Source organism: Hyperolius riggenbachi, chromosome 4 (genome assembly GCF_040937935.1).
Source record: "Hyperolius riggenbachi isolate aHypRig1 chromosome 4, aHypRig1.pri, whole genome shotgun sequence".
In the NCBI taxonomy this organism is placed as follows: Eukaryota; Metazoa; Chordata; class Amphibia; order Anura; family Hyperoliidae; genus Hyperolius; species Hyperolius riggenbachi.
Window position 1 is genome coordinate 483,398,980 of NC_090649.1, and position 12,176 is coordinate 483,411,155.

Consider the following 12,176-nt stretch of genomic DNA (forward strand, 5'->3'; position numbering starts at 1 on the left):
TAAAATAACCTTATAGCACTCCGTACCTTTGCAACCACTTTTTAGTAATTTTTTAAGTTGGTCTAAATTATTCGGAGTATTTTCTTGCTTTCTGGTGACTTAAAAGGCAGTTTATTGATAAGGTGTGTTAATATCACCTACCTTGAGGCCTCTTTCCCACCAAGACGTTGCGTTTTAGGGAACGTTATGGTCGCATAACATGCCCCTAACGCAACGCCTGGTGGTGTTGGAGGAGGATGCCAGAGTGAGCTGCGTTATGCAGGTCTTTGTGCGCACTGCGCAGTACAGACTGCGTAGACCACGTGATCATTACGATTGGCTGGCGGGACCGCGTGATGTGGAGTGTTCCACTCCGCATCACGTAATCCCGCCAGCCAATTAGCGGCCGCTCCAGGAAGACAACACCGCAAGTGCAGTGAATATTAAGTAGCCATGTGCCTGGTTACATTAACGGACTCTCCCCGCCTCCTCTCCGGCAGCATATATTTAAAAAAAACATTACTGAGTATGTGCACACAGTCTAACGCGGCAAAACCGCATATAACATACTGCATGCTGCACTTTCCCAGAACCTGCAGCGTTACAATGTAACGCAACGTGGGCACTGTGAACAGCCCATTGATTTTTCATTACTGTGCATTACTCTGCGTTACAGGCTGCTCTAACATGGGACTTTAACGTCTCACTGTGAAAGCAGCCTAAAGGACTACTGTAGGGGGGTAGGGGAAAAAAAGAGTTGAACTTACTTGGGGCTTCTAACCGTCCCCCACAGACGTCCTGCGCCCGCGCAGCCACTCACCGATGCTCCAGTTCCCGCCTCCGGTTCACTTCCGGAAATTGTAACTTTAAAGTTGAAAAACCACTGTGACTGTGCGGCCGCGTCCTTGCTCCAATTGAAGGCAACGGGAGCGTACTGCGCAAGTGCAAGACCGTACTGGGCCTGCGTAGTACACTCCTGGTGAGGTCAGCGGGAGCGAGGACACGGTCGTGCAGGCACTTGTTTTCAGACTTTAAAGTCACAAATTCTGGTGGGGATCATTAGAAGCTACAGGTAAATTCAACTCTTCCCCCCCCCCCCCCAGCACTCCTTTAAGGGCACGTTTCCACTAGCCACCGCGCTCGGCTGCGAGATGCGCAGCGACACTTCCTGGTAATCCCAAAAGCCGTGCCAGGCATGGCTATGGGATTCGCTGCTGCCCGCATGGAAAAATTCTGCAATGTCAGGCAAATCGCTAAGACAATCGATTCGGACCACGTGGCACCAGTGTTGGCTTCAATCCACTAAATGTCCAGGTGTGGTCTCCAGGCCACACTCTCCCACAGCATAAACTGAGGTGCAAGGCCAGTCCGCCAGGGCACCAGGTCGGACACCCGGTATAAAGTCCACAAGGACCAGCACACTCGGATTTCTTTCAAAACCCATAGAAATCTTTATTACAAAATCTTCAACATCATAAACATTAAAATATGTGAGCCACACGGGGACAATCCACAATACGATAACCGCCAAGAGCACTTTACTTAGCTTGAAGACGGCTGTACACCCAAAACAGCTCTTGGCCGGTGTCTGCTGCTGTGATGTTATGACTTTCTATAGGATGTCTACCCGACTGATAATTAAATACTCTGTCTGCTTGGGGAACAGGCTTTTGATGGACATTGACCGTCTTTGGCGGTTATCTTATTGCTGGATAATGTTGAAGATTTTGAGTGTGCTGGTCCTTGTGGGCTTCAAATCCACTAAAACTCATTCTGTAAAAATTGTGTTGGTTAATTTACCTCATGCGGTATTTTTGACTTTTTTTTTTCCCCCAAATTTACTCAGTAATAGTTTGGTAATTTACCAAAAACTCCTGCAGTATTTCAGTTGGTATTTGCTGGATTATTGCAGAGCAGGGAAGATGAATGAAGGATACAGATAGCATTTTTTTTTTTTTTATTATACTGACAAGTAAAGTCCAAGCTGGGCCCAGGCACCTGCCTAAGTTACCTTGTGGATGATCCTACTCTGCAGACTGCATTTTCCTAGATCTGGCGTCTGTCACTTATTACTGAGTTTATTTGGTACCTCTATAACTGTCTTCATCAGATTAATAGGTTTTTTATTCTTCATGTATTTTGCAGCCTTTACAGCCTCATGTGAGAGTCTGGGACTCTGTCAGCCTGTCTACCCTGCAAGTCATTGGCCTGGGGACCTTCGAGCGCGGGGTCGGATGCTTAGGCTTCTCTAAAGCGGTAATTCCATGTTGAATATTTGCAGCCATACACCCCCTACACCACATGCACACACCACGCGTGCGGACCCGACAGGATGGCAAATACCGATTGATCGTGAAGGAATCTGCTTCTGTTTTGTCATGATTTAGTTTGTCACAGAATCTATTTTTGCTTTCAGAGCATGGTGGCACGACATCGTTCAGCTCGATTACAGTAGGAGACTCGCATAGGATCTCTCTGGCAGTTTGTGGGCAGCTAGTCAATCAACCACACTGCTGTTGATCCCCTAATAAAGTTAAAGCTGAGTAATGTATGGCACCTTCATTCTACATGGAAGTGTAAAATTGGCCAATCATGATTGGTTGTGTGTACAGACCTTTACTCTCCCCCTGCCGGCAGCATTCCCACTATCAGTGTTTTAATGCAGTGCATGCCTCCACACCACTGCTGGGTATCCATTCTTTCTTATGAAATATGCAAACTACTAAAGGAGGAAGTACTATTCTGGCAGGATGTTAAGGCGGCGTTGGCTGCATGGCTCTATTTGGATATATTGCATCTTTGCCAGCGGCAGTGCTGGGGCATTGTCAGGGCATGAACTCCTCTTGGCAGCCTGCATGGCATGAACAAGCCCCGGAGGGTGACTAATGGGTGATTCATATAGTCAACCCTTTATGCCACATCCTGTATGACTGTTTTGAAAATGAAACCTTTAGACTTATTACTTTTATGCATTAACATAGTGCAGACTTCCTGTGCCACACTTTACAGAACACGTTGTCATGTCACTAACTGTCCCTCAGAAGAGGTTACAGTCTATGGCACAGTTGTCAAACCCAAGGCCCTCCTTGACATTTTATGTGGCCCTCGAGAGCTTCAAATTCTCATCATTTTTAGTTTGAAGGCGAGGAGGCACTGTGCCCTTAATGTGTACCTAAGATGGGGGCGCAGTAAAATATATATGACTGTGGTTTCCTCCAGCCCCCTCCGGCCTGACCGCTTCCTCGCTTCCGTCCTCCACTGCCTGCAGCCTATGCAACTGGTAAGTCGTCCAGTCGGTGCAGGCGCAGTCGAGCTGTGCCCGTGGCCAGTAGCGTTCTACGCTTGAGCAGTACTACTGCACAGGCGCAGAACACTCCCGGCCACGGGGGCACCTCAGGAGCACGTGCGTGGCCAGGCCGCACATGTGCACTATGCCCTGGACCAAAGGACTGTAGGCAGCGGAGGACGGCGGCAAGCGAGCTGGAGGGGGGCAGATGGAGGATAAGTTGCTGGCCTGTGAGTGCCTCTGATACGCAAAGCGGCTATCAGGCCAGCCATTAACTTCCACTTTGAATCGCTGTATGTGGTGCCTGACAGACAATGAAAAGGTGTTTAAGGGCACAGTGCCTCCTTCCCTCTCCTTAAAAACGTTAGATGCGCGATTTTGAGCAGCACGCGACCCTGGTAGGCACCATCAGTATTGACGAGGTCCTGCCTACATCTGGTGCCAAGCTTTACCCACTAACTACACTTTATCATTGTAAGCAGAAAAAGAACATGGGCACACTGCCTTCCCATCCTGAGGAGCTTACCGTTTACAGTGTTTCTGGTTGAAACTTTGTCAGTAGCAACTTTGGGATCTAGCAACAACTCACGGGACACCCCAATGACAGCATGAGCCTCCCTGAACCCTCCCCCCCCCCCCCCTGTATCCAAAACCTCTTGTGTGGTTGTTGACACACCTTGCAGAGTAGCGCATTCACGCAGTGAAAAATATACCTTCTCCAGTGATGCGTTGGACGCCTTCTGTTCTTCCCAGCAGCTGCACACTCTGTTTCCTCCATACCTCCAGCTCCCGATCACATCACATGACATGCATTCGGGGGCAGAGGTATACAGCATAGAGCTTGTGGCTGTTAGGAAGCTCAGAGGAGTCCTAAAGCAGTGCTGGTGCAATTAAATATTAAACTACTTCACTGCACTACTCTCCAGGAGGGGGAGAAGTAGGCCCCCCGTCCGTCGCTATAGTTACGGAACTTAAGACCATAAACGCAGTTTTGTCCACGACTTTAAAGAGAGACCGAGGTTGGCACATGAAATTGAAAAAAAAAACATGCTACCTGATCTTGGGGGGGCTGGGTGGATCAGGTAGCCGCCACCCCAGCTGCTCTCTGCCACTCCGTTGGCTGCATCAGCTTACTTTTATTTTCATGACCTCTTGGGTCACAACACTGGAAGGAGAGATTCTCTGTGTGCAGGGGGTGTGGCCAGGGAGAGACTGCTGTCCAATGGCAGCTGGGAATGCCCTCAGTGGGCGTTTTGAGCAGGGAATCCCTCTCCTCCTTTTCCTTTCTCCTTGAGGTGAGATTGGTGACCATTGTCGCCAATTTCTGGGGGTTATTGCGTGGGGGGGGGGGGAGGGGGGCAGAGAACGCCGTGGGGGGGGCAGAGAACGCCGTGGGGGACACACAGACATGTCATGAGGCAGGGAACATGCCTCTATGTCCCATCTTCCCCCTTGCCACACCGCCTCAGGTTCTCTTTAAATATGTCTTCGAATTTGGCCCTTCATGTGATTTGAGTTGGACACCCTGGGTCTAAAGCTGGACATAATTTGGTTGATGTGGCCAACAGATAGATCCTCTCTCTGATGATTGGGGAGGGATCGATCTGCTCGAATCCCTCCACACAGTCCACAAGGAATTTCAATCGATTTCATCGCGAAAACTCTGAAAATCTACGGGCTAATACTTTGAATCAAGCCTGAAACAAGCATTGCTTGTTCAGAGTCTATGACTTAGACACTAATGCAGCCAAAGAGAGCTGCAGGATTACCAGGAAACTGGTATTGTTTAAAGAGGATCTGTAAAATTAAAAACATCCCCTGGAGGTACTTATCTCAGGAGGGGGAGGCCTCTGGATCCTAATGAGGCTACCCTGTTCTTCTCTTCCCTTGGTTGTAGCGCTGGCAGCCCCGATGAGGCTGAGAAGCAGAGAGGTAAATATTTACCTATGGCGATCCAGCGCAGGCACAGTAGCAGCTTCCTGCTGGGGCTCTGGCAGAAATAGCCATACCTGATCAGGTCCGCTCTCCTGCGCCACATCTGACAGGCTTGCCGGCTGTGGTGTTGGGGTTGCCAGCATTCGATCCCCTGAGGCTTCGGAAGGTGGGAGGAGCCTCATTACAATACGGAGGTAAGTATCTCTGGGTGGGGGGGGTTATTTTTTTACAGATCCTCTTTAAAAGGGAGTAAATATGGCAGCCACGAAATCCCGCTTACTTCAGGTGTACTTTAAGGGGTCAGATACAATTCTAGCTTCTCACATGCGGACTACATACAGGTCAAGTCATTGTTAATTAGTGATAAGTATGTGCATGTGAAGAAATGAGGCTTCCTGTACATCCAGACCTGTGTTTTAGTCCCCCTAATAATATTTTAGGGCCCATTCAAACTTGCGTTTGCAAAACGCCGGCGATTTTTGCCAACGTTTTGCAGGTTTGATTTTTCTGCAATTTCACGTGGAAAAATCACTGAACACTGCAGCGATTTTTTTTTTTTTTTTTTTTTTTTTTTTTTTCCCCCCCCGATCTTGTTTAGCACTTCTATAGCACTGAAACGCGATCGCCGGGAAATCGCCTGAAAATGGGGCAGGCGACACGTTTGCGTTTCGCGTTTTTGTGCGATTTGCGGCGATTAGCGCAAATCGCCCAGGTAAGAACGGGCCTGTAGACTTTTATTACACTAGCTATTTGAAAAGCGCTAGCGTTTGAGCTTTTGCTGAAATCGCCGGAAAAACGAACAAGGCCTTACAGAAGAATAAATGAACATATCCATTACTGCACTTTATACCATTCAAACCTGTATACTAAACAAGTAAATACAAGTTCCCAGTGGCCAACAATTCGATTACCAGAGTTACTATGCTAATAACATTAATTTTTTTTCTCCTCTGTTCTCTGAAGGACTCCGGGTCACATTTGGCAGTTATTGATGACTCCAATGAACACATGCTGACTGTGTGGGACTGGCAGAAAAAGTCCAAAGTAGCAGAGATAAAGGTACAGTAATGGAAACTGACAGAATGGATGCCGGGTGATGATACAGATCCTCAGAGCTGTCACTGGGTGTGATGGGCAGTTAGAAAGCTGTTCCGATTTATTCTATTATATCATTCATCTGGGTGTGATTTTTCTACCCATCTCAGAAAGCTAAATATCTCAGTGCAGCTGTGACGGTCTTAATTTTCCATTCAGCATGCGATTGGTGCAAGATGCAGGTTCATCCTCTCTGACTTGTACATCTGCTAGCAGTGTTTCTCAAAATTTTATTGGTATGTACCCCTTTTAAAACCCTGTACTCACCAAGTACCCCCAGCATAGTAAACATTGTCACAAGTACCCCTTGACAAATATATATTTCATCATAGTACATAATTGGCTCTAAACAATTTCCAAGCACTTACTAATGCTTTTTTAATTAGCTAAAACACTAATTTGGTGTTGTTTAAATAAGATTTATCATTTTCTAAAACTCTCAATTTGTTATTCTTGGTTGAGTATATCAAGTCTGAGTACCCCCTGGAACCATCAGAAGTACCCCCTGGGGTACGCGTACCACACGTTGAGAACCTAGGTGCTAGGGTACAGCTGTAGGGCTTCAATGATTGGCAAGAGCAAATGTTCTTTGTTCAAATTCTCGTTTCAATGATGCCATCAGAATATTCAGATTTCTTTTAAAGCAAATCTGAAGCAAAAATAAACTTATGACATAGTGAATTGTATGTGTAGTACAGCTAAGAAATAGAACATTAGTAGCCAAGAGAAGTCTCATTTTGTTTTACAGTAGAAGCAGGAGTGTTGTACCGTGTTAGCCATCAGTAAAAGCAAGGAGTTTTGAATCAGGATGATACCATTTATTGGCTAACTTAGAGATGGATAAACAGTGAGCTTTCAGCTTATAAAAAGCCTTCGTCGGACTGGTTCCAGTCCGACGAAGGCTTTTTATAAGCTGAAAGCTCACTGTTTATCCATCTCTAAGTTAGCCAATAAATGGTATCATCCTGATTCAAAACTCCTTTGTTTTGTTTTACAGTACATTAAGAGTAAAAAAAAAAACTTCAGTTGCTATGCAAAAGAGCTTCTCTGAGGTCAACAACCCAACTTGGGTCGTCTGCAATGCTGTTTTCTGAAGCACTTAAACAGACGAGAAAAAGTGAGAGGGGTTTTACCGCAGTAAAGTTCAAAGGGTCATTATTTATGGTTTGATTTATAGTTTAACTATTTGACATTCCTGGACGTGAGTTTCACGTCCAGGAAGCCATGTGCGCTCCTGCGCGTTCCCGCGGCCGATCGCGCGTGTGCACGCTCGCTCCCGGCCCACGGTTTGTTAGCCAGCGAATCAGTGAATCGGGCAACGGTGCCCGATCACTGATTCCTCTCCCCCGCAGAAAAAGTGACAGCTTCTCTTGGAAGCTTTGCTTTTTCTGCTTCCTATGTTCCCCTACGTCGCTCTAAGCGTACGTGTTACGCTTAGACGTCACTGTAAACAAACTCATGGCTGCCATCTTGTGGCCAAAAAGTAAACTACAGCTAAATATTAAATAAAAATACACATACTTACAAAAAAAATACAATTTCAATCCCACCCTTCCAAAAATACCCACATAAAATGTTTAATCAATAAAAAAAACAAAACACATATTTACCTAAGAGTCTAAACTTTTTAAATATCTATGTAAAGATGAAATATTTCTATTTTTTTTTTTTATTATAAGCTTGTAAATAGTGATGAATGCAAAACGGAAAAAATGCACTTTTATTTCCAAATAAAATATTGTCGCCATACATTATGATAGGGACATAATTTAAACGGTGTAATAACCGGGACAAATGGGCATATACAATACGTGGGTTTTAATTATGGAGGCATGTATTATTTTAAAACTATAATTGCCGAAAAGTGAGAAATAATGATTTTTTTCCGTTTTTTTCTTATTCACTCCTGTGTCCCCCAGAGGGACAGCCATGTCACACGGCTGTCCCCAGTACAGTGCTGCTTCAATAAAAACGATCGGATCTCCTGAAAAATCGAAAGCTTTTTTTTCATTCGACTGAAAAATCAGATCGGATTTCCCGTTTTCTTCGATTTTTATCGATCCGGAATGCCAGATATTTTTCTTCAATCTCTCTAAAGATTGTATGGTGTGTGTTAGATTGTCAATTTATGAATATACACACACTAGCAATTTTGTCCGTTTCCAATCATTTTTATTATAATTGGGGAAAAATTTTAACATAGGTGTGTGGTACATTGGTCATATGTTTTAAAGTTACAATCAGTCAGAAAAAATTGATTGCAATTCTTAAATTGAACAGATATTTTAAAAAAATTGTATGGTGTGTGGCCACCTTTAGTTAGCAGCACTATACATAGTTATTAGATGGCGGTTTCGCCGTCTAATTGAAAGTGGAGCTCCGCCATCAGAGCGGAGATGCGTGCATTGGCGTGCACACTCTCATGCAAGCCCCATAGGAAGCCATTTACGCCAGTTGGCATGGAGCAGTCCTGGGGATGCCGCTGCGTTCATGCCAATCGGCGTAGAGCGGTCGGCAGGTAGTTAAGCAGCAGCATCGACCTTCAGAAATGCTGAAAATAACCTTGACAGGCCAGCATTAAAGCATTTTATGACTTGCCTTTCATTTTGCTCTCTCCATCCTCTGTAGATTATTGCGCTCGTCAGCGTGAGTTGATTTTAGCGCATGCTCTACGTTAATTAACATAGTAGCGGCCGCACTAGTGAAGTATCGCGCACGCTAGAATTAACGCGCACTGTCAGTGCGATAACGTTAGGGAATCAAGGCTATTGTTCCTTTTTATGAAGTGTGTAATGTACTGTATATCTGTGTGATAAACATTGAAAGCTTTTCAAAAAGTTACTGAGAATGAAAACGCTCATAGTCTAGAAGTCACAGGGCAACGCTGAAAGGGATTGGGGGCGTGTCAGTCAGTCCGTATATTTACTATATCCCCACTGATTTATCTTACAGACAACCAATGAGGTGGTCTTGGGGGTGGAGTTCCATCCAACTGACCCCAGCACGATAGTGACCTGCGGCAAGTCGCACATCTTTTTCTGGACCTGGAACGGCAATTCTTTGGCGAGGAAACAAGGAATATTTGGGGTACGTTGATTATGTAACGTTTTTTTAATTTCTATTTTACAGTGCTTCTTTTTACAGGCCTGTATAAAAGCACAATATGTTTGCGGCTCATGTCACCCACTGGTATCAAGCGCCATCCTACAAGTGACGCTGTTGTAAAGCGATATATAGATAGCTATTATTAAAAATTTATTTATAAAGCTCCAACATATTCCGCGGTGCTGTACAATGTTATAACATTTTATAAATTGTGTGGGAAAAAAAAAAATTCAACAGCCAGTAGCCAGTACAATGTCATACATAAAAAATAATTATAATTGTCGAAGCTGATGAAAACCGGTGCCGCCAAGCGCATACTTGATTGACAATTCATGGCAGATTGACAGTGGCATGTAACGATCAGACATGCTGGAAAATCTTGGCACGACATGCTCAATCGAGGGCGTGGCGGTAACAGCATGCGATAATGGGGAACAATGAATGCGACAGAAACCCCCGTCACACACCCCATGGGCAATGCGCCGGCAACCGCCTGGGCCTAAAATGAGGAAGAAGTGCAGAGACAGTGGCGGATACTGGACTGGTAAAACATGAATGCACAGGCACCGAGGGGGGGGGGGGGGGGGGGGCGACGTGGCTAGGGGGCAACCAGACAGCGTTGCTGAACCGATTTTTGAAAGATTTCATGCAGAAATATATCGGCCCGCGGTTTATTTCGGGAATCGGCCTGCGGTTTATGGCAGCCAACAGATCTCCTTCTGATCAGAGAGGATCGGTCACCAAAAAAGCTTGATGTATGGCCACCTTTAGGGCTCTTTTCCACTATGAAATGCGATTGCGATTGAGCTACTATATTCATTATAATCCAGCTCAATCACATACAAAACGCGGCAGGACGACGATTACGCTTTGACCAAAATCGCATCGCAATCGGATCGCACTAATGGAAATTGCTGCTGCAGTTTCCATTAGTTTAATGTACCTTGCGATTTGCGATCAGAAGCAAATCGCAGGCTAGTGGAAAAAGGCCCTTAGACTGAGCCGATTCCCTGGCTGTCATGCTTGTCTTCCCCTTCCCTCCCCCTTTCCATTACCTGCTTGGGAAGATAAACACATTTCTGAACCTTTTTTCACAGACTTGTTTTAGAAAGGTTTTAAATCGGAATCGATAAGAAAAAGTTTGCGTTTACAAGGAATTTCACTTGGCATTTGCTTAACGAACAAAGACAATGGCCTCTATTCATAAAGCATTCCCGCATGCGGTAATGCTCAAAACAGCTGACTTTACCCACCACTTAGCAAAGTGTCCATTCATAACAGCGGGTTCCGCATGAAAAGCTGACATTCCTGAGCAGTGCGGGAAATGACTGCTTTATGCGGAGATTATCACAACACATGTCACTAAATGTCAATTTATAAAGATTAGAGCAGGCGGAATGGGAATGGAGAATACCGACTGTTTAGAAAAGGAGATAAGCCAGAGATAACAGGCAAGATAACAGCCAAGCTAATGGAGAGACAGACCTCCCAGGCAGCAGCAGTGAGAGCAGAGCAAACAAGGCATACTGGAATACCCAGGCTGTGTTTTTTAACCCCTTGGGTACCTGTTTTCAGATAAATTTTACATCAGAAAGCCTGCATGTGTAACATTTCTGGAACTTCTTCTAAGCTGCGGCAATTAAAGAGGATCTATAATGTCAAAAGATCCCCTGGGGGGTACTCACCTCGGGTGGGGGAAGCCTCAGGATCCTAATGAGGCTTCCCACGCCGTCCTCCGTCCCTCAGGGGTCTCGCTGCAGCCCTCCGAGATAGATGACGTCAATATTTACCTTCCCGGCTCCTGCGCAGGCGCTCTGACGGCTCCGAAGTAGGCGGAAATACCCGATCGCCGTCGGGTCTGCTCTACTGCGCAGGCGCAAGTTTCCGGCGCCTGCGCAGTAGAGCGGACCCGACTGAGATCGGGAATTTCCGTCTATTTCCGTGCTGAAAGTAGCCACAGCGCCCCCGCTGGAGCCTGCAAAGGTAAATATTGAAGCTACAGTCGGGTCTGTCAGCGGCTGTTCGGAGGGCTGCAGCGAGACCCCCGTGGGACAGAGGACGGCGTGGGAAGCCCCATTAGGATCCGGAGGCTTCCCCCACCCGAGGTGAGTACCCCCCAGGGGATCTTTTTGATGTTACAGAGTCTCTTTAAATAGATTGTTTAGAAAGCCTAATAGACATATTCAGCGCAGATTCAGGGCAAGGAGTGGCAGTTTAAAAAAAAGAATGCACATGTAAAGGGAAGTTGGGGCTGCCTCCTTTATAGTAACTGTCTCTGCACTGAGAAAATGTAACCACTCAGCCAGCACCGCTTGTTCAGTGCGGGAATTCCCCGACCTTTTATCGCAAGTGTAAACTTTTTTATGAATTCGCACACAAAAGTCTAAAATACCGATGTGGTTTTATCTCCAAGATTTTTTCTTTTTCCGCAAATGTTTTATAAATAGAGCCCAAAGTAATGCAAGGACAGACATTTTAGATAGAAGATAAGCGAAGGACAGTATATGGGTTAAAATAGTAGAATACAGGATAAGAAACGTTCATTTCCAGTTCTGTGCAGCAATTTCAGCATTGCTACTCATGTTGGATTGATTAGCAGGATTCTGCATTAAGCATGGATACCGCCTGAGACATGAAGCTGTTTCTATGCCTGGAAGCTTTTGTAGCCACTGACCGGTATCTCACTCCTGAAGGCAGAAGCTGGAAGATGGGGTGAGAGGCAATCTTGATCGCTCTCTTTCTGCACCTACTAGCATAAAGGTCCTGCAGGGAAAAT

At 45.7% G+C, this 12,176-nt stretch overlaps 1 protein-coding gene across 7 annotated transcripts in view; it reads left to right on the forward strand.

Moving 5' to 3' along the window:
- Positions 1-12,176, forward strand: part of EML4 (EMAP like 4) — a 259,771-nt gene that overhangs the window by 207,294 nt on the left and 40,301 nt on the right. For all 7 annotated transcript variants that reach the window (XM_068232996.1, XM_068232999.1, XM_068232995.1 and 4 more), the window contains 3 exons: positions 2,125-2,235; positions 6,164-6,259; positions 9,248-9,382. In XM_068232996.1, the coding sequence (XP_068089097.1) occupies positions 2,125-2,235; positions 6,164-6,259; positions 9,248-9,382 (342 nt within the window). The remainder of the gene's footprint in view (positions 1-2,124; positions 2,236-6,163; positions 6,260-9,247; positions 9,383-12,176) is intronic.